This window comes from Galeopterus variegatus, unplaced genomic scaffold (assembly GCF_000696425.1).
Source record: "Galeopterus variegatus unplaced genomic scaffold, G_variegatus-3.0.2 Scaffold227, whole genome shotgun sequence".
Classification (NCBI taxonomy): domain Eukaryota; kingdom Metazoa; phylum Chordata; class Mammalia; order Dermoptera; family Cynocephalidae; genus Galeopterus; species Galeopterus variegatus.
Window position 1 is genome coordinate 763,499 of NW_007726338.1, and position 23,082 is coordinate 786,580.

The following is a 23,082-nucleotide window of genomic DNA, read 5'->3' on the forward strand; positions in this document are numbered from 1 at the left end:
TTTCTGTTCTCCAGATTGCATAATTCCTATTGATCTAAATTCAGGTACACGGACTCTTGCCTCTGTCACCTCCATTCTGCTATTGAGCCCATCCCATGAGTTTTTAATTTCAGATTGTATATTTTTTGGTTTGAAATTTCCATTCAGTTCTTTTTTATAGTTTCTGTTTTTGTTGAGAATGTCACTTTTTCTACTCATTTTGCATTTACCTCATGGAATATGGTTACAATAGGTGCTTTAAAGTTGTCATTGAGTCCCCAAATCTGTGTTATCTTAGAGTTGACATCTGTTAATTATTTCCTTTCCCTTGAAAATGGGTCACATTTTCCTGTTAGTTTTTATTTTGGGGTATATCAAGTAATTTTGGGTGATATCCTGGACATTGTGAATGTTATGTTGTGTACACTTTGTATCCTGTTTTATAATCGTCTGAAAAAGGTTGATTTAAAAAAAAACCTTAAACCTTGGTTAGGTTCAGACCACTAGTTCTGTCTTGCCCTCTGTGGGTGGTGATTTCAATGTCAGTTCTATTTCTAAAGCTTTGCTGTGCTGTTTTCAGTCTGTCCTGCACTTATGCCATGCAAGGTTTAGTCTGAGAGTTGGCGGTGGTTTAAGTCTCAGTTGAGTTTTCAGAGTCTTTGCTATACTGCTTTGGATCTGTCCTGCACAGCTCAGAGATGAGCCTGGGATTTGTGTGGGTTTATACATGGTATTATGGATTCCCTTCTTCAATTTCCTTCTCTCTTAATCCTTATACTTGCCAGCCTTCAGGGGCTCCTTTTCCTGGTTTCCACAATCCATCAGCTTGCGTTTACTCTCCAGAGTCTCAGGCATTTGTTTTCTGTATTTTGTCTGTAGGTGTTGGTGGTAGTCAGCAGGAGAGAGGCAGTAGTAAGCTTACTCCACCTCAGCCAGAATCAGAACTCATATTTTCTTTTAAATGATTTAAGTAAACACTGTAGTTGGCAGTAGTGGGCTATATTAAATGAAGTCCCTTCCTGTTTGGTTACTCTCAGTCTTCTCATATGTGATATTATCCTCACCAATAAAATCGGGGATCTCATTAGAATTGAGAAGCTTATCATTGCTCTGCTAGGGAGAATCAAAGTAAGAGTTGGTGCTAAGAGCAAATGTCTGGCTGTTGTCAGGTTGCTAAGGCAACATTCATTGAACCAACAAATCGCACAGCCTCCCCCCCCCCCCCGCATATTCTCAAGGTTTTCAACAGCTTTGAGATATTAAATTGTACAATTTAAATTGGTGAATTATGTTTTTAGTAATTTCACAAGGTTGTGTAACCATCACCACAGTCAACTTTAGAACATTTTTATCACCCTAAATAGAAATCCTTAATGGTCACTCCCCATTTTCCTCCAACCCCTCCATTTCTGAGTAGCCACTAATCTACTGTATTTCTCTATGGATTTGCCTGTCCTGGACATTCGTATAAATGGAATGATATAATATATGACCTTTTGTGACTGGCTTCTTTCACTTAGCATGTTTCCAAGATAAACCTGTGTTGCAGCATGTATCAGTACATCATTCCTTTTATGGCCAAATAATAGTCCATTGTATTGTTATACCACATTTTGTTTATCCGTTCATCAGTCAGTGGACATTTGGGTTGTTTCCACCTTTTGGCTATTATCATCATTCATGTTGTAAGTTTTTGTGTGGACATATGTTTTCATTTCTCTTGAGTATATTATCTGGGAGTGGAATTGCTGGCTTATAGGGTAATTCTTTAACTGTTTGAGGAACTGCCAAACTCTTTTCTTAAGTAGCCAAATCATTTTACATTCCCACTAGCACTGTATGAGGGTTCAAATTTCTTCACATCCTCACCAACACTTGCTGTTGTCTCTGATTATAGTTATCCTAATAGACGTGAAGTGGTATCTTATTGTGGTTTTGATCTGCATTTCCCTGATGGCTAATGGTATTGAACATCCTTTCATGTGTCCATTTGCATATCTTCTTTGGAGAGATGTCTATCCAAATTCTTGGCCCACTTTTAATTGGGTTATCTTTTTATTGAGTTGTTAAGAGTTTTAGTCTTTTTCTTTCTTTTTTCCCCCTGAGATTTATTTATTTATTTATTTTGGTGGCTGGCCAGTACCAGAATCTTAATCCATGACCTTGGGAGTTATAAGGATACGCTCCAACCAAGTGAGCTAACTGGCCAGTCCCCAATAGTTTTAATACATTCTAGCTATAAGTCCCTTATTATAGATAGGATTCGCAAATATTTTCTCCATTCTATGGGCTGTCTTTTCATTTTCTTGATAGTGTCCTTTGAAGCACAAGTTTCTGATTTTTGTGGTTTTGTTTTCATCACTGTGCTGTTGGTGTCATATTTAAGAAGCCATTTCCTAACCCAGGTTAACAAAGATTTACTCCTGTGTTTTCTTCAAAAAGTTTTATAGTTTTGGCTCCTACACTGAGGTCTATGATCCATTTAATTAATGTTTGTATATGGTGTGAGGTAGAGGTGCAGCTTCATTCTTTTACATGTGGATATCCAGTTGTGCTAGCACTGTCTGTTGAAAAGACTATTCTTTTCCCATTGAATTGTCTTGGCACCATTGTTGAAAATCAATTGACTATAAATTTGACAGTTCATTCTGGACTCTCGATTCTATTTCATTGATATATATGTCTGTGTTTTTTTGTTTTTGTTTTTTTTTGTCTTTTTCGTGACCGGTAAGGGGATCACAACCCTTGGCTTGGTGTCGCCCGCACTGCGCTCAGCGAGTGAGCCGCACCGGCCATCCCTATATAGGATCCGAACCCGTGGCAGGAGTGTCGCTGCGCTCCCAGTGCTGCACTCTCCCGAGTGTGCCACGGGGCTGGCCCTGTATGTCTGTGTTTTGACAGTATCACACTGTCTTGATTACCTACGGCTTTTTTCTTTTTTTTCCCTTTTTTTTTTTGTCTTTTTTCGTGTCTGGCAACGGATCGCAACCCTCAGTGTCATGCCCGCACCGGACCAGGACCGGCAACGGGATCGCAACCCTCGGCATCGCGCCCGCACCTCGCTCAGCCAGTGAGCGGGAACCGGTCTGTAAGTGGGATCCGAACCCTCGGCGGGAACGCCACCGTGCTCCCAAGCGGCGCACTGTAGCAGTGCGCCACCGGGCCGGCCCTACCTACGGCTTTTTAATTAAAATATTTCATCCCTTTTTTACTAAGTAATATACATTCAGCTTCCAAACATCAGGCATGTTGAACAGTTTCATTGCATATGAAAATAAAAAACTTGTGTTGGCATTTTTATGTGCAGTATGTATATATGAAATATTCATATGATTAAAATTTTAAATATTAAAGTTAACTAAAAGTTTTGGTATTTCCAACTTGGGATCATGTCCCCTTTCTTCTGGCATCAAATACACTATAATCATTGTCCACAGGTAGTATCATGGGCTGGCTGGTTATGGTTTTGGGTTTAGCAGAGCTCTTCAAGACCATCTAATGCAGGCCCAGCTGAGGAAACAGATCCAGAAAGGTTCAGTGATTGGTCCACAGGGCTTTAAACTCTTGACCATGTTGAGTTTATGTTCTACATACAGAAAACTTTAAACTTCAGAGATACAGCTTTAAAATACAGAGAGTGCTAAGCGTAGCTTAGTTGGATTAAACCAGGCAGTTCTACCTGAAAATACATGTCTTTCTAGTTGCTGTTTGTAATGAATCATTCACCAAGGGCCATCATCAGTGCTATATAGATAAAGCTATTGATTTTGGGATATAAGGTTATATTTAAAATCCTCTTTAATAGCCTAGGTTCAATGAGACCAAACCAGAATCATGTGCTGATTTCTTTTTTTTTAAAAATGAGTTTTCTTGATTAATTTGGCCGTTAAAGAAGCCTACATTTTAATGCCTTATTGCTTATTCACTTTTTTTTCTGGATAGAAATATAGCTGGAGGTCAGCTCCTTAATGAAACTGCCAAGTGAGAGTCTGAATAGGCTTCAGATTTGCCATCAAATACAGTCTGCCTTATTATCATAGGCCTATTTAATCCAAACCAATAGGAAGCGAGCCCTAAGCTGCAACCCCCAATTAAAGAGTCTCAGGGCTTACTTCTTGCGCTAACAAATATAAAGTTGTGGTGTGCTTGTAGTACTGCTGCCTGCTGTTAGAGAGAGAGTGAGCAGGGCGTCAATGTTGCGTTTGCTCTATCTGCAAATGTTATAAGTTATTCAAAGCTCTTCACATAGGACCAACCAGAGCGTGCCTCCCTCTCAGTTCCAGCACGTTTTCCTGCCCATCAGATGGATGCTCCTCTGCTGGAGTCTTTGGAAGGTTCTGGTGTCTTTTGTTTTAATTGGCGGGCTAGAGCCGACTCCTACGGTGTGATTTTCATTAGAGGGGCTGGAGAGAGGGAGCATTGGAACAGTCGTCCAAGCCCAACCATGAATATTAAACATAACACAATTACAGCCTTCAGACCAATTATTTTTCTTTTCAACAGGCAAAGTTGATGAAATACTCGCTAAATAGGGATTCGCAATATCTACCATTGGCTTCTTTTTGTCCCTGGAATCAGTTGGCTTGGCATATTTTGGTGCCCATTTGCTGTGCTACCTGTTTCCCAGCGTCTAGCATTTGATTTGAGTGCTGAGGTTACAGGCTCTGCCAAGGTACACTGCATTTCAGGTTGCTGCTGCACACTGTCAGATGTTTGAGGCAGATACCTGTTTCTTAATGTGCATTTGAATGGCTTGTGTAGACCTAGCACATCGTGGTGTTTGCTGTTTCTGTCAACAAGAAGCCAGAGTGATGCCTCTAAGGAGAGGTCAGAATAATGCTTTTCCTTTTTTCCTGTGGGGAGTTCAGGGCTGTTTTGGCCCATTTTTGTTTTCCTTAGTGATCTAAAATACACTAATGCTGTATCTTTTGGTGTATTTGTTTATTTTATTTGGAGTCATCTATGCTGGTATCTAAATACAATAGGAAAACAGATGGCAAACTTTGAACTTCTGGACCAAATTTGTGTTTGCCTTTGTCTCCTTAACAGCCAAACTGTAAATTATGGAGTATAAATATTCAACAGAGGAGCTCTTTATGGAAATCACCACAGCAAAATAGACCCTTATTAACCAAATATGCGCTGGAAAGTAGTTAGGCTAAAAATTTCTACCCTCCCCACAAATCCTTTTCAAGTTCCCATTATAGCCCAGAGGCAGGGTTCTTTTTAAAGTAAATACACTTTTTCTCTTCTCTGGCCAAACAGCCTTGTTCTCTTACCTGCAGATGCCTAAAGATAGGTGTCTCTAAATGCAAACAGAGAGAGACCTTTGTTCTCAAAGCATACATCCTGTTTTCTCTGTGTCTGTCTAATCCCAGATCGCTTCCTGGAAAGTGGGGAATTGAACGCAGGCATTCCATAGCCACAGACCTCTTTATTGTTCTGCATCACTTGTTGGGTACATGGCCTAGCCAGGAGGAACTGATGGATCTCTCCTCTGTGTTCTAAGACTGTATATCTTTAAAATCCTATTTTTTATTTATTTTTTTGTCTTTTTCCATGTCCGGCAACGGATCGCAACCCTCAGTGTCGCCCCCGTACCGGACCGGGACCGGCAACGGGATCGCAACCCTCGGTGTTGCTCCCGCGCCTCGCTCAGCCAGTGAGCGGGAACCGGTCTGTATGTGGGATCCGAACCCTCGGGTGGGAGCGCCGCCGCGCTTCCCAAGCGGCGCACTATCCGGTGCGCCACCGGGCCGGCCCTAAAATCCTATTTTATTTGACATTACCTAATAGGTGAATAGACTACCTTTAAAATTATAAAACAAAGCATACATACGGGAGTGCATATAAGGTGTGTGTACAGTTTCAAGAATCACAGAGAATGCTGTGCATCCACCACAGAGCATGACCAGTACCCGGGAAGACCTCCAGGTGCCCCTCCCAGTCACGAATGAGTTCTTACTTTTGAAAAAACACAGCAGAGTCTAGAATAAAAAGGAAAACCCCCCTTTATCACACTCGTTCTTCCATTACCACTCTTCCTCTCCAAGGTAACTAACATTTCAAGTATGTCCTTCCAGGATTTTATTTTTCATTTTACTTAAACAGGTAACAAGCACATTCAAAATTGAATTTAAGAGGGCTGCCCAGTTCACTCAGTTGGTTAAAGCATGGTTTTGTAACACCAAGTCGAGGGTTCAGATCCTCATACTGGCCAGCCACCAAAAAAAACAAAACCAAAAAAAAAATGAATTTCAAAGCACAAAGTAGTATAGGAGAATTCACTCTTCTGTGCACTCCTCTTCCCAAGCTGCCTAGTCAGCCTCAGCTGCAACTCCGTGACAGTTAGCGTGTCCAGGGGTTGTCTGCCCACATGCACACTTGTATATCCCCCTTCCCCCAACATGCACCTGTTCACAGCGGTGGGCATTGACACACTGGAGACCACTGCCTGTCAGCAGGTATACATCTGCCTCTTCCTTTGATGACTGTGCCGTGTTCTACTGTGTGGATGCACCAGAATTGCTTTAACTAGCACTCAGTTGATGGGCTAGTTAAGGGTGCCATCCATATCCAGTCATAGGAATTCCTGACAACTTAAATGTAGTTTCTAATGGTCCTGTCAGTCTGATTATTGTTCCTTTTAATAGGTAATGTTCTTTTTCCTTCAAGTTGCTTTTAAGACTTGTCTTTTGTATCCCCCCCCCTTTTTTTTCATTATACTCTTATGTATGTATCCCTTTTTATTCTTATTAATGTTATATGAGTCTGAGGATGCATGTCTTTAATTCTGGGAAAATGCCAGCCGTTATCTTGAATATTGCTTCTTTGCCATATACTTTGTCTCCTCTTTGTGGAACTTTCTTTGGACATATGTTGAAACTGTCTATCCTTCTTGTCTCTTAACTCCTCATTCACACATTTTTCATCTGTTTATCTCTCTGTGTTCCATCCTTGATAATTCCTTCAGACTTATCTTCTAATTCGCAAATTCTTTAATCTGCTTCTAGCCTATCTCATGAATTTAATTTCAGGGAACATTTTCATTTATAGAAGTTTTATGTGGATTTCTTAAAAAGCAGGAGTCTCAGTACTCCCCTCCCCCTTTGGGTGGGCCCAAGTCTTATAATCATGCCCCTGCCTGTGTTGAGATCCAAATCTGTTGGTCTTGAGGTTGGCTCCTGCAAATGGCCTTATCCCTCCACACTGCAACTTGAGTTGCAGCTCAAGTTCTCCAGTCTGGTTTTCAGCTGGGGCGTTGGAGAAGTCACTTACTTTGTGAGCTCAGCAGTGGATTTGAAAGGATGTTATATTTCATCCAGCATTATTAAGTGACTTGCAGTAGAAGGGTCAAGTTCTCTAAAGCAGGAGCCCCATCTTTTGCTATTAAAAACAGTACTGTGGCTAGTGGCCTTGTATCTGTACACATGTGAACATATATCCTAGATAATTCCTAGAAGTGGAATTGCTGGGTTAAAAGTGAAGTACATTTGTCATTTTGTTGGATATTGCCAAATCACACCCTAAAGAGCGATTTGTGTTCGCATCAGCTGTGTATAGTACCTATCCATGTTTCACTACCCTAGAGTGCCTCATAGGGTGTGTCATCATGCCTGATCTTGGCTGGGTAGATAAGTGACAAGTGGTACTGCATTGTAGTTTTATTGCATCCTTTCTCTTAAAACGAGCAAAATCGAACATCTTACACATGTTTAAAGCCATTAATATTTCTTTTTCTGTGAATTGTGTTTTGTCTCATTTTAATATTGGGTTGTCAGTCTTTACTATTAATCTGAAGGAATTTATTATAAGAAATGAGTCCTCTCTGCTGCAGACATTTTCTCCAGTTTATCATTTGCCTTGACTTTGATTTTTCCCCCATATGGGAAAAAGTTAAACACTTTGTATATGGTTATAAATCTTTTCTTTTTTGGCTTCTGGGTTTTGTTATGTTTAGAAAGGCCTTCCCTATTCTGAATATTTTTATAGTTTGTTTAACTCTTTGAGCCCTCTGTAATTTATTTTGGTGTAATGTATACGGTAGAGCTCCAAGCTGAGAAAGTTATTACAGATAATTTTGCCTATAATTGCTATTGTAAGTGGGGTCTTTGATTACATTTTTAAAACTAGTGGTTGTTTATACATAAGACAGCTATTGATTTTGGCAATTAATTTATATTCGATTCTGAATTATTGAACTCTCTTGGATTGTCATCTCTAATGATAAATTTGCCCACTTCTTTCCAGTTTTTATACCTTTCATTTTTTTCTAATTGTATCTAATTTTTTAAAAAACAATGTGAACTAATAGTGGTGATAGTGCATTATTCTTTTTTTTTTTTTTAAAGATTTTTTGTTAAGAACGGGTGTTACATTTCATCAGATTTTTTTTAACATCCATGGAAATGACCATGTGGTTTTTCTAAGGCTCCACTTGTTTGTAGCATATTGCTGTGGAGTCTATTAGTTGATACTGTATTCAGATGTGTGGTTTTCTTTTATCTTGCTCGCACTGTCAGGTTTTTGGTAATAGAATGCTGGCTTCATATAAAGAGTTTGGACGCTTTCCATCTTTTTATAGGCTGTGGAGCAATTTAAATAACCCTGCAGATGTTCCTTACAGGTGTCAATGTCACTTGTTCTTTTTGTGCGGGGACTGTTGCTCCTTGATAGCTTTCCCAGTTTGCTCTTTGTTACTTTATCTATTTGGATCTTCTATCTCCTGGGGGTCAGTTTTGGTAATTGTTATTTTCCTAGAAAGTCATTTTGTTCATCTAAGTTTTCAAATTTGGAGGTTTAAAAAATTAACTTAAGAAATAGAAAACCTGAATAGATTATAATAAGAAACTTTTTTATTGAAACATAATTGATTATACATATTTGCAGGGTACAGAATTGACTCTCAGTATTTGTGTTCAATATGTGATGATCATATCAGGATAATTAGCATATTCATCATTACAAAATGTATTCATTCTTTGTGTCCTTTAACCAATTTCTCCCTAACACCCCACCCCTCCCCCAGCCACCACAGTTCTGTTCTCTCCTTCTGAAAGTTCAACGTATTATTGTGATTGTTCTTTCTTAGCTCCCACTTATGAGTAATAATGTGGTATTTTCTCTGTGCTTAGCTTATCTCACTTTAGCATAATTTTCTCCAAGCTCATCTATGTTGCTACGAATGGCAGAATTTCATTTTTTTTTTTTATGGCTGAGTAGTCCATTGTGCATATATACCACATTTTAAAAACAAAAAAACCTACCAAAAAGAAATTAGGTCCAGGGTAGTTTTGGTTTTTTTCCAGGCAAGTTTTACTAAGCACTTAGTAAATTGTGCTCTTATCTAATGTGTTTTGCCCTGAAATATACCTTTTCAAGTATTAAAATTGTAATCTCTCTTCCTTGGCATTTGCAAATATGCTTTTCATGTGTAAGGTATTTTTTCTTTGTGATGCATTTGAAGCTCTTCTTGTTAATAGTCAGATGTGTCCTGTATGTATCTCTTTGACCTGACAAGTCAGGTCTTACTTAAGCCATGGGTCTTCTTGGGCTATGTTTCAGTGTTTATTTAATAATTGACTATATGGGCCGGCCCGGTGGCGCACTGGATAGTGCGCCGCTTGGGAAGCGTGGCGGCGCTCCCGTCCGAGGGTTCGGATCCCACATACAGACCGGCTCCCGCTCACTGGCTGAGTGAGGCACGGGAGCAACACCGAGGCTTGCGATCCCGTTGCCGGTCCCCGGTCCGGTACGGGGGCAACACTGAGGGTTGCGATCCGTTGCCGGACACGGAAAAAAGACAAAAGACAAAAAAAAAAAAAATAATTGACTATATGGCCTGTGTGTGGGCTCCTCGCATTCCTTCTGATATTTTGCTATATCACTTTCTTTCAGAGAGTATCCCCAGGTAATTCACTGAGTTCTTTTCTGTTTTTTTAAAAAAGTCTTCATTATGCCTTCAAACCCGGTAGGTAAGCTAGGTGTAGAATTTCGGGTTCAAAATAATTTTCCATCAGAACTTTGAAAATAAGTGTGTGTTTGCATGCTCACGTAGCTAAGAATCAGGGGCATAAAACACGTTTCAGATGATCTTGTCTTACCCTATTTTTCATGTCAAACATATACATATGATCACATGAAACATATATTTGTCCAACTCCTCTGCTAGATGATGGTGTCTTTCAGGCAGTGGTTGTCTTTTCCTTTTTTGACTTGTATCATAGGATCTATTATACTCATCAAATTTAATTATGCCCCATTCAATTTTAGCTCTTGTCGATTATTTCAGGAATTAAGTATGGTGACATTTGTAGTGGATAAGAAAGTTCTGTCTTATATAATTTATCCTCATGTGAAAATCCATATAGAGTTATATAAAAAATAGTTTTTAAGGAGATTCTAAAGGAAATTCAGATTATCACACGGTAAGTATATCCAGTCTTTAGATAAATGACTGCCAAGTGTCCACATACTCTTATGATCTTGCTGTGCTTAGTCAAGGATAAAAGCATTTGCTTTTTGAAATTTCAACAAGATGGTGATGAACTTAGTAAAGTTGAGTTAAATTAAATACCCAAAAAGTGTTGCTTTCCTAACCAACTGATTTGGTAGCTGATTTACCTCTTGCCCTTAACAGGGTATTATACCACCCGCAAAATGACTGTGCTGGGTAGTAACTTTACCATGGGACAGGCTTCTCAGACCAACGCCCACATGGAGTCACAATGCCAGGCAGACCTCAGCTCCCTTCTATGTGCATGAGTGCCCTGCACAGGTGTCTTCCCTGTGGAACAGATAAAGTGGGCAGCAGGGCTTGTCCTGGATCTTTCTTGTTCCATGTGTTTTTAAGTCATACTGATTAAACAGTGGCAGGTTCTCTATAAACTATGACAGTGTCCTGAGTAGGAGATAAAAGTTTTCTATCATTATTGTAGATGTTTGCAACCAAAGGAGTTTTATATAGGAACACTGTGCAAAGACCAGCACATCTGGGTAGGAATTTGTACTTTCAGTCTTTAATTTCTTTCTCTGTGCTCTTCTTGGGTCTTCCAGGGTGAGGATCCATGACCTCCGCTCCGATAAAATCGCCCTGTCTCTCTCTGCCCACCAGCTTGGGGTCTCTGCAGTCCAGATGGATGACTGGAAAATTGTCAGCGGAGGCGAAGAAGGCCTGGTCTCTGTGTGGGATTACCGGATGAACCAAAAGCTGTGGGAGGTGCATTCTAGGTAATCGCAGTAAGAGCACTGATCATACTAGTCCCTCTCGGAGCCAGGCACTGTGCTAAATGCTTCCCGTGCTCCACTTTAGGAGCCTCACCATAACCTGACAAGCCAGCCGTGGCTCCTGGCTCCCTTTATCAGATGAGGAAGCTGAGGCTTGAAAATGGTGCTGGTCGGTGGAGATGTAGTTCCTCCCTCTTACCTCATTAAAACTGCCACAATTCACACCCAGCCATTATTAATCTGGCCCAGGTTTCTCTGAAGAAACTAATTTCTTGTAAGCATTGTTCTGGTTATTTTAGGATTTTATCTTAATAAAAGAGAAGATAACCCAAAAATGTAGGAAGCCAGATAGCTAGACCATGATTTGACTCCCCCACTGAGGTGCAGGTGCACCACCCCGTCTGACCACAGGCGGGAGGGAGGGCTGGCCCCGGCACAGCATCCTCCACTCCAGAGTTGTCATGTGCACAACCGTGATATTCTGCCTCTGTCGCATGGACTTTCCTCACACTGTTCAGAAGGGCCCTTAGGACTGAAAGTTTTCAGGATTCAACTAATGAGGAATTTCAACCTTTAACGCTAATATTTGAGAAATAAATAGATATTATTACAAACACAGGCTGATGGCTTCACAGGTGCATTTGTACTAATGAGGCCTAACTGGTTAAACATTTTCAAGCAAGCCTGCTTCTAATCTTGAAAGCAGAGGCAGCCTCACCTGGAGCAGAGACATCCAGAGCTAACTTAATGCTGTCCCCACCTCGGCCAAGGAATGGGCCCCACCCACATCTACTGGTCCACAAAGCGGGGAGCCCCTGCTTTTGAGGCAGGTGGGAAGACAGGCAACAGGCCACCTCTCAGCTGCGCCTCAATACTGCGGACGGTGATCATGATAATAAAAGCAAGCGAGCATAGAGACCAAGGCCTCCAAATATGAACTGATGGTTGTTCCCCACAACTGCAAAGCAAGACAAACTAGACCTGGGAGAAGCAGTGTGGTCTTAAGTGCAAGGTCAACAACTTCACAAATGCCTAGGAGAGGCGGTTAAGTGAGGAATTGGTTTCTTCCTTGGAGGGCAGTGTTGGTGGGTGCTGCAGCTGCAGCTCTGATCAGGCTGGTGCCCTGTCTATCCATCCCCTTCCTTTCTTGGCAATCAGGTGCATAGGCCATTTTTCTGATTTCTATGGTGATGTGCTGAGTTGCCACCAGGTGGTGCCAAAAGGCAACTAAAACTCCCACACTAGAATCCCAGAAGCATTTGCCTTAAAGGAAAACCTGGTGTTTGTTTTGAAGAGCTGGCTGGGCCTGCCTCTAGGACAGCTCCCTCTGCCATCCTGGGTCCCCAGGCTTTTCACAGCAGCTTCGATTAGTTCTCTAGGCTTGCACTCCAGCAGATTTCATTCTTCTCTCTGAAAAGCTCTCTCGGATGGCTGTTCACATGAAGCCTCAGGTAAGTGAGGTCTTCCCCAGAGAAGTGGTCTTGGCCCAGCATTTGCCTTTGTACCTGCACGCCCGGTGGTTTCCACCCAGACAAGGCTGATGCCTCCCTCTCTACACAGTCTCCTGTCCAGAGTTCACTGCCATGCTCAAATTCACATCCTGCTCCCTGACCACTTCAGTCAGCCGGGCTGCAAGCCTTACCGTCCCTTCTCTTCCTAGCACCCCCGCATCTCTCACATCCTCCCTGATCTTTGCGTTCTCCTGGCCTGGGCCCCCATCACCGCCTGCCTTACTGGGTCCAAGTGAAGTCCTCCAACCACACCTTCCTCCAATTGGTGCCCCAGACCCTGGACTAACAGGGCAGGGCTCCACCTCTTCCTCAACTTTCATTACTCTCAAGAGAATCCTCTGCTCTAGCCAAGAAGCCTGCCTCTGCCCATCCTAGGAGCAGGCCTCTCCTTTGTCCCCTCCCATGGCACTCTCTGCCATTCTGAGAGGGCCTGGCAGACCCTTTGAGCCCATGCTGAAGGAATTTCTCCTGAGAGCTTAATGCCGTGCCCCATTCTTTATAGCTTCTAACATCTCCCATGCTGTGGAAGCATTGCTATATTCTGTGGGAAGGTATCTTTCTTAATTAGGCCCTTCTCTGAGGGCAGGCATAGCATCAAAGTTTTTAAAATGCACTAAAGCCTATGTTAAACAGACTAGAAGCTGCTTTGTTCAGAGATTTTCTGAATGTATTTTTACAACCCAGAGTATAGGTGTACCTTGTAGCTCTCTGAGTTTAGGATTGGGGTGGGGAGCCTTTCTGACCAGGGCAGCAGTGGGGCGGGTCTCCACTACATGGTGCTGATCTCTCTCAGGCTGAATTGGTCCTTTATGTCCAAACCCCACCCGATGGCTGGGGCAGTCAGCCAGAATGGATCAGGGCATTTGGATCTGTTTATAAAAAAGGGTCCAGAGTGTAGTCTTGCTCCCACTAGCTTTGGGAACTGAGGTGGGCACTGCCCCTGTGGGGGCCCCATTTCCTTCTCTATAAAGAGAAGCCTGGCTTAGAGGGTTCTAGAGTCCCTTGCAGCTCTCAACTCCTGAGTCTGCAATTGTGGACTGTGGACTGTGCTCAGCTCCCGTGGGACTTACCCTCACAAGCGCCCTCTCTCCTGCTGTCTTCCAGACACCCTGTCCGCCATATCTCGTTCAACAGCCACAGCCTCATCACAGCCAATGTGCCCTATGAGAGGGTGGTGCGCAATGCCGACCTGGACACCTTCACCACGCACCGGAGGTCAGTCAGGGACACTGGGTGGGCCAGCTCTGGACATGTTCAGAAAAGACCACCTTCGTTTGATTTTTTAAAATCCAAACCCCTGTGCCATGTTGCCCCCACACTATGCCCTCAGGCACAGCCATGCTTTTATAGGAATTGGGGACACAGTCAAGGTCACCGATAAGCGGCACTGAGTGCTGTTGTGTTTCCCCACTACAGCACACAGGGCAGGAACACTCTTTTTTCAGAGGGGGCAGTTCACAAGCATTGAGGGGGCCTGCTTGTGGTTAGAGTTACGGGGCAAGGCCCAGTCCCCTGAGTTCATTCCCCATGTACAGCCTGCTGGGTGAGGCCCTGCAGGTGGGCTCAGGGGCCGCTGTCATATTAGCCCCTTGGCCGACCATCCCCACTCCAGGCACCTTGCCTCCCGGCATTTAATACGCCCCTTCAAACTCCTCTGCCTCCCTGTTTAGCTCTAGTCCCAGGACCATGAGTGGGCTGAAGGATGTATTTGTTAAAATGAGTCACTCTCCTGTCTGTCTGAGGCAAACGCCTCTTGCAAAGACAGCGGCTGTCAGGGGCAAGGGCCGTCACACAGTTCTGACCTGTCCTTATCTCTGTGCTTTCTCTAGACACCGGGGGCTGATCCACGCCTATGAGTTTGCAGTGGACCAGCTGACCTTCCAGAGCCCTCTTCCCATCTGCCGCTCCCCCTGTGACACCATGGCCGGTTACAACTATGACCTTGCACTGGCTTTTCCCTATGACCATAGTTAGGGAATTGCCTTCTTTGGGAGCAGGGAGAAATTATAGGAATAACCAATTTGCTGCATCTTAAGACGACAGGGAGGCACTGCCCAGGGTGCACATGCGCAACAGCACACATTCCCACACTGCCTTCACTGTTCTCTGCCCGACTCTAGAAGCTGGAGTTTTCCATGGCTGATTTCACCGTCCTCTGTTCTCTCTCCCCTGGCTTTGAGTACACACATGGATGACTCAGATTTAACCTCCTTCCTCTGTGCACTCCCACCCCGATACCTTCTCCAGCTCAGTTCAGCCTGTCTCAGGAGTGACACCCTACCCATCTTGCCAGGCTGCTATAGTTGCAGGACTTTTCTGCAGCTCTTCCGATGAGCTCCAGGAGGATCACTGTCCAGCAAAGCTCCTGCCCTGCTGGCCATCTTCCCAGTTTTCAAACTCTTCCCTCTTTAGGAGCCTTTGGGTGTGTTGGTCTCTGGGCCTACAAGGCCCTAACACGCACCTGTCCTCTGGATCACAGATCAAGTATTTACTCAGGGTAGATTTCTTTGGCACCCCCACCCCTGGCATGACCCAATATAAACCTGGTAGAACAGTAGTACTTTTTCTTCATAGCTTTTACCCTGGTTTATAATCACAGTAGCCCCCCTTATCCATAGGGATACTTTTCCTGAAACCATGGCTAGTAGTGAACCCTGTATCTACTATCTGTTTTCCTATACATACATACTGTACAGCATGGATATGCTAGACAGAGGGATGATTCACATCCCAGGCTATTCATGCTACTGCTCAGAACGGCACGCAACCTAAAACTTAAATTGTTTTTTTCTGGAATGTTCCATGTAATATTTTCAGGCCACGGAAAGAGACCATGGGTAAGTGAAACTGCAGATAAGGGAGGGGGACTACTGTGTATATTTACACAAATATTTCAGTTATTTTGCTTACTACTGTTGTGTCCACAATATGTGATACAAAGTAATTATTTTCTAAATACTCATTAACTAAATAGCCATCCTCCATATGGGATGGAAGGTGATTCTACAGGAGGAATCATGATCTTAAACCACTAAGAGAAAACAGGACAACATGCGAGAACTGTTCGGCTTGATAAATAGCTTACATTTCCAAAGTATTAAGAAAGCAAGCCATTGCATTACTGTTGATTAAACAGCACCATCCACCTAATATATCTTCAAAACATAAAAAGCAAAAAGTGGGGCTGGCCGGTTAGCTCGTTTGATTATAGAGTGTGATGCTGGTAACACCAAGGTCCAGGGTTCCATCCCTGTACCGGCCAGCCGTCAAAAAAAAAATACTGATAGAACTTCAAGGAGAAACAAAATCCATACTTACTCATGGTGGGTGATCAACAGATCAAATCAGGGGAAAATAATACTTGTAGGATCTACTTAATATAATTAGCAAGCTAGATCCAATAGACGTGTATGGAATTTTGTACCTTTTCAAATACCCATAGACTATGCTCAAAAAGACCATGTACAAAGACCACAAAGAAAATCTCAGACTGCACAAAGAGTGATACCACACAGGCCAAATTCACTGACCCCTGTGCAGTGTAACTAGAAACAAGCAAAAAGCAAAGTAATGAAATAAAACCATACACCTGGGAATTGCATACACTCCTGAATTAACTTGGATTTAAAGAGGGGAATAAAAACAGAGAGTTTAAACTTTGGAGACCAGGATGACAAATGAAAGTACTGAATATCCAAACCCAGGGGAGGAGGCAAGAAGGGGACAGAGTTGTGCCTTCAAGAGAAAACAAGGCAGACAGAAGATAGATGAACTCAGCTTTCAACTAAAAGGTAACATGATCCCAAAGAAAGGAGTTAAATAAGAGCAAAAGCAGATGTTAATGAAATAGAAAACAACAAAGTTAATATAAAGCCAAAAGCCATTTTTTGAAAAGACAAAATATACAAGTCTTAATAAAGAAAAGAGGCACAAGGGACTATTAGGAACAGAGAAGGCCACAGAATAAGTGCCATCAGTGTGGGAATAGTTTGCCCACACTAATCCAAGAGTTGAAAAACAAGGCTTTTCTGCTGCACCCAAGTGAATATCGTTGGGAAGTGCCTGCCCTTACTCAAAGGCCTAGAACCTTTGAGTTGTGGAGGTCTGGGGAGGTTTTTCAGATTGCTTCAGATACTCAGTCATTAAACAGCCATCTCCAACTAGATAGGAAAGCGGAGCCAGATGAAGAGCCATGACTGGGAAATGTCACTTCCCACACAGAGAGTGCTGCTTTCTTTCAGACTGCCTTCCTGGGGAGGCAGCTTGTCCAGATGGGTTTTTACTTCCTTTCAACCAAATGACTTCATGAGTGAGCCAGACTGCAGTTAGCACACAAAGTATTTTATTGACTCCCATTGTCATGTGATGGTCTGACACCCCACCCCCACCCCACCCCGTTACCTTGCTTTGTAAGGTTTTCATCAAGCCTGCACCCTTTTTCTCTTATGGTCTTGATGCAGCTGGACCACTGGGGAAAAAAACTTTTAGTTTCAAGAAATGGCCCCTTCCAGTTTGACTTCACAGTTCATTTTGCAGATACATTCTTCCTTCCTGGCTTTGTAGAATTAGACCCAGAAAATTTTACTATGATTAAAAATAGTTTTAAACTATTGTTTTTCACTATCAACAGTTGGTCCAGTGTAAAAACATTACAAGCACAGTTTTCCCCCAACCTGTTTATAGCATATCTCCCATTCATGAAAATTGCCTGGGTTTGGGGAAGTTTATTAGACCCAAACTATAATCTTCCAGCATGCTAGCCTTAATCAGTGTTTTCTGCTATAAACCTGAATATCCTGGAATAAGTCACCATTTACCCAATGATTAAAAAAAAATCTTGGCCCATGTCTATCCCCTTCTGCTCACCCACCTTTATTCCCATTGGCTTTTTGGGGGAGCTTCTTTGTGAGTTCTGAGTTTTTAGTGAATTTTTATCAACTACTTTTTCTTCTTTAGCTCTTATACTCTTCCACCTGTGGTCTCCCCTTAAGTAAGAAGAGACTCATATGCTGCCAGGTGAGCCTGCAGGCAAAACACTAGAAGCTCTTATGTCTTATTTCAAAATGTTTTATGACTTGCTTTCTACTTCATGTGTCCATAATTGTTCTAATATTAAATTTTGGAATTTACTTACTGCTCATTATTTTAATAGTCTGGCAAGGTGCACAGTGATAGCCCATGGGCGTACCACTTTACCAGCTCTACCCCCACCCCCTTTAGGTCTTACATTGTATGATGCCTTGTTTTGCAGCCCATAGTTGAGTAGTTTCCCCCAGGACCTCCACTACCAGGGGTTCCTAGACCAGTACCTAAGAAACCCACAATGTTACATGTGAAATTGTGCATAAGTGTACTTTCTGGGAGAAAGTGTGGTTATTTTTCATTAGATTCTCAAAGGGACTGCAGCCCCCCACCCCCGTGAATTTCCTGCCACTAGATTGTGTTATTCAATCCAAGCCACATGCTGCCTTGATACTGCTGTTGCCCAAGCAATAATTCACATTTAAAAAATATTCTAGTGACGGCATCACCTTCTCCCATCAAGTAGAAATCTCACCCTGGATGACTGCTTGGATTTCAGGTGATCAAAGGAAAAAACTGAATTTCCCTAAGTCCTTTCTGAAAGGGAAAGCTGACAACCCTGCCCCCAAGATGAAGTCCTTTACTCCTATACACGTCCCACCACCAACCCTCCCTGAGAACTAGAGGCCAAACTTAAGGTGATGGCGGCTTCCCACTCCACTTGTTAAACACCAAACACTGGCCACTGCAAACCAACGTGCCTCTTAGATGTAGAGAAACAGCTTCCCCTGCTGAGAGTACAGCCTTCTTGTGACAACTGTCCGGTGGCTGCTGTGACAGCCAGGCCCATGGCAGTGGGCTCAGAAAGGACTGTCTCTCCTTCCTGACCGAGGCCTTTGCTCTGAACAGCAGCTGGGGCAGCAGTGAGCTTCCAGTGCTGGCCAGCCTGGCCCGCATCACCCTAGGCAGCAAGGCCAGATGGTTACCTGGCTCCTGCTGCAGGAGCCTGCAGTGACTTGGACAGGGGCTGCCTCTAATGTGTGATGGCAGATTCCCTCTTGCTGGGCTCCAGCAGGCGCCATGTGGGTGCCGGCCTGCTTTCGGCCTCTGATGTTGAATTTGGACTTCCAGAAGCAGCTATTTGCTCTGCTTCAGGGATCATTTCTCTCCCTGGGAAGTGAGGAAAAAGTCCCCCGCATCCCCTCCCGGCTGAGCCTGTCATGTTGTCTCTTTTTCCCTTGCTCAGTGCTAGGACAAATGCTGCCTTGTTTCTCTAAGATGGAGGTGGCAGCAAGCTGCTTCTCAGCATGTCCCCCGACTCACTGCTGCCCTGTTGGAGCCACTTGTGGGGTGCCCACACTTTCTCTGACCGGAACTTGCCCATTGCTGGCCTGGTCAACAAAGCAGATCAAGAAAGCCAAGCAGCCACCACTGTCCATACTATCGTCAGAGTCCTGAGTCCTCCTAAGGATGGCTTCATCTGCCACCAAACCCTTGCTGGCACTTGTTCACATCCTGGGGAGCTGTGGTGACAACCCTGGTTCCTCCCACTCAGCTCTGCCCAGCTTGCCCAAGGTCGAGTGTGGGAGGACAGCCTGCAAGGCAGGTGTTTGCAAAACCCTTGCCAAGGCTACCTGTATTTTTAACTCTCCATCAGCCTACTTAAGTCACACAGTGTGGTTTCTAGTGCTCAGAGTTCAGCTTTAGCCTCGTTAACTGTAGGCAGGTGGGGACAGGTTCAACTGCTCAGTGACAAACATCCATGGCTGACCTGTCTCCCTTCAGCAAAGCACAAAAACCTTTCCAGTCCCTTGAGCCAGAAAATAATAGGATTATTTTGTTAAAATCTAGCAATAATTCATTCCCTAAGAGCACAGTGCTTGGCCAAAATTGGAAGCTGTTGTAATCTTACTTTGTTCCCTTATCCATAATTCATGTTTAACATGGCTGCAGAATGTTTCCCCTGAGTTGCTTATCTTAGATTTCCATTACACAGCCCTTTTGTAAACCTACCAAATTAATATTTTTGTTGAATCGCCATATTCTTTTAACATCCAAAAGCCAGCTTTTCCCCTTGGTAATAGGGCAGTATAGGACTAGATCCCACTTTCCACTTGATTCCTGGCAAATGGCTGAAGAATATGGAAAGAGAGAGAAGTGACCTGCCCTGGCCATCCAGCAGGCTGCAGACACCACCTGCTCAGTCTTCTCCACCCATAGCCTCTGGCCCACAAAGCACAAACTCTCCAGCTCCCTTCAAATAGTTGACTTACTACTGATTTCTGCCTAGTTCCTTTTAGTCACTGGTATAATTTCTGATAAAAGGAAGGCTGTTAACCAGTGTACTTGTTTATCACTTGCCTGCTTTAGAATAAATCTCAGAGTAAACATCACCTGCTACAGCTGAGTTGCCCCAGTCATCCAGTTCATGTTTCCACCCAGGGGCAAGGGGGCCTCGCTGTACTTGTGTGAATCCATGCAGTCAGAAATCCCCTCCTGGGCACACCCGACAAGTCCAGCAGGGAAGAGGTGCCATTTCCAAGCCACCTGCCTCCATCCTGCCACACACACAGCACTGCCTAGATGGCGGGCCATCCCAGACCCATACCTGAAGCTGTGACCCTCAGTCTCTGTTGATCAAAGGTCCCAGCCCCACAAGACGCTAGGGAATCAGCCTGCCCCTCCTGGGAGCAGTTTTGCACCAATAACCATCCCTTATCCCTCCCCGATTGATACAGCATGCTGGGAGCCAAGCAGGGAGCTCCAGGTGAATTCTGCAGCCCCCAGTCTGGGGGAAATGAGTCCTAACCCTACCAATTAGAGGATACCCTCAGTGATTAGGAACAAACACACTTGCTTACTAGCAGCACGGACTGGGCTCACAGTAAGTCAATTTCATTTTAATAGCTATTTAGATAAGCACAGCCCAAAGCTTCAAAGACATTAGGCCAAACTGGACAGTTTTATGCACGCCCATTGTGGCCACGATTCCTGAACTAAAACTCAGGCCACAGGGGCTGATAGAAGAGTATTTATTATTTATAAAAGCAGTTTACATTAATGAACTGCCTTTGTGGAAAAGAGCAAATCCAAAGCAAACTGGGAGAGGTCCAGAAAATCCAGGCCCACGATAGCCAGGCCAGCGCTCCCAGATGCTCAATGACATGGTGGATCCGTGTCATTCACACACGGGGGTAGGGAAGGGCAAGGTGCATGGGGAGGCTGGAGGAGTGTGGCTCTTCCTGGACAATTGCTAAATCGTCAAGCCAATTTCCCCACCAGGCTGTCCTCGTGACTTTCCAGATTCCTTCTACTGACAGCCAGGAAACCAAGAGGACCCCAAGTAGCAGGGGAGGGCAGGGTGCAGGTGAGGGAGACCACATAGCTCTTCCCTCCCCAGAGACTGCCTGGGTTCGACTTCCTACCCGTATGGGGAGAGGTGGAGGCCGAAGTCTCAGCCTCATGATAGTGGGAGTGGCTCCTGCCGCATTCACCAGGCACAACAGGTGCTCACTTACGACAAAACACCTACCAAGGACCTCTCAGCCTCAGCCTGCACACATGTCAAAGGATGAGAGTTTCCCAAACACCACTGTCGTCATGGTGCACCCACCCCCTACTCTGTGCTGTGAGGTTACATCTTTCTCACACATACTGAAATAGGAACACACCTGTTGAAGTAACTGTTCATCCACCTAGAATCATCCTGGGCACCTCGCTTGAGGGTAAGTGCACAGAGATAACCCGTGGGAGAGCCCTTGTACACAGCACCCTGGGAACACGCACAGCAACAGAACTTCTGCCTCCTGGGCCTGCATTACTCCGACTGTGACAACTACCTTGAGGCAGGCGGCCAGGTCCCTGGTCCCTGGCAGAGAGGAGGCTCCATTGGCAGCAATGCTCTCTGCCCAGGGTCCCACTGAGACCAGCCCAGGCCCCACAACAGGGTGACCATGCCATGACCCAACCCCACTCTGGGCTCAGAGTGTCCTTAGCTATGAGTGCAAGTTGCCATCTACTAGGACAGCATCAGCGCGGTCATGTGTACTGTGGGTTACACTAACAGAACCCCTGACTCTCTAAAATAACAGGGTCATGCTGAGGGTGACAGAAAAGCAGAGATGTCCCTGGGCTCATGTCCTCTCATTTATGAGTTCCAACTGGAACCTCACAAAGCTGATGTTTAAGCCTCAGGTTTTAACCATTTATGAAAAGTTGGGGGGAACTTACACGAGTTTTGCTTACACGAGTATAGTCAAGAGCCGCATAACGACGTTTTGGTCAGCAATGGATGGCATATACGGCGGTGGCCCCTTAACGATCATATTGGCTATAGCAGAGCGTAGCTGTGCAGTCAGCTGTACCATCCAGGTGTGTGCAGTTACACTCTGTGATATTCACACGACGAAATCGCCTAACAACGCACTTCTCAGAATGTATCCCCATCGTTAGGTGACTATCATATGACTGTTCGTGTGTAAAATTGCTCTGGAAGGATGTCTAAGAAAGGCGCTGACATGCCCGCCTCTGGGAATGGAAAATGGGGGGGCCGGGTGTGGGATGAAGACCATGGCCTGCCTTTCTTTACTTTTTACATTCTGGACCCAATGTGTAGGTATAAATAAGTAAGATAAAGCATTAAACTATGAATGAAAAATTCAAGAACACAAATACTAATAGTTATCAGTTATCTAGAGAACTTTCTTGGAAGGCTAAAGAGGTGCCTCCCCAGGAGTGTCAACAAAAGGAGCTGAGCATATTGTAAATGTAACTACCAGAAAAAGGCCTGCCTGGAAAACAGACACTCACTAACCGGGAACAGCAATGGCAACACTCCACCCGGTGCCATTGGCGCCACCTTCATGCAAAGGAGTGGGAGAACGTCCCAGCACCGCCCGAGCTGGCCCTCTGCCCACTCACGGGCCACCCACAACCAAAATGAAAACCTTTGTTTCCTTGCCCTTCGCTACAGTGCATCCCTGAAATCAGAACATGACACCTGGAGTTGTCAGAGATGCTTACCTGGAGCAGACACCTCCCTGCCTCCACTGCTGCTGGGGACTGCAGAGTCCAGGGCCTTGCAGCTGGCCTCTTCCAGAAAGAGCCCCAGTGGCCCCAGCTGGCAAATCCCATGATCAGGAGCTGGGGACATGAGTCAGCCGAGAGGCCTTGAACCCCAGAGCTCACTAGTGAGAGTGAGCTAAGGCAGATCCCTGCAGGGGGCACAGGCTGAGGGATCCAAACCTTTTCTGTCAGTCCAAACATGTAGTCAAGACCTTGAGAAGCCCACCACCACGTGGAAAGGCCACGTGGAGGAGCTGCTGCTGCTTATTCTTCTGTCTAG

At 44.4% G+C, this 23,082-nt stretch overlaps 1 protein-coding gene across 1 annotated transcript in view; it reads left to right on the forward strand.

The window, feature by feature from the left end:
- Positions 1-16,631, forward strand: part of FBXW8 (F-box and WD repeat domain containing 8) — a 116,237-nt gene extending 99,606 nt beyond the window's left edge. The window contains exons 9-11 of the mRNA XM_008566166.1: positions 11,035-11,208; positions 13,821-13,931; positions 14,546-16,631. Coding sequence (XP_008564388.1) covers positions 11,035-11,208; positions 13,821-13,931; positions 14,546-14,690 — 430 coding nt within the window. The 3' untranslated portion in view covers positions 14,691-16,631. The remainder of the gene's footprint in view (positions 1-11,034; positions 11,209-13,820; positions 13,932-14,545) is intronic.
- The last annotated feature ends 6,451 nt before the right edge of the window (positions 16,632-23,082 follow it).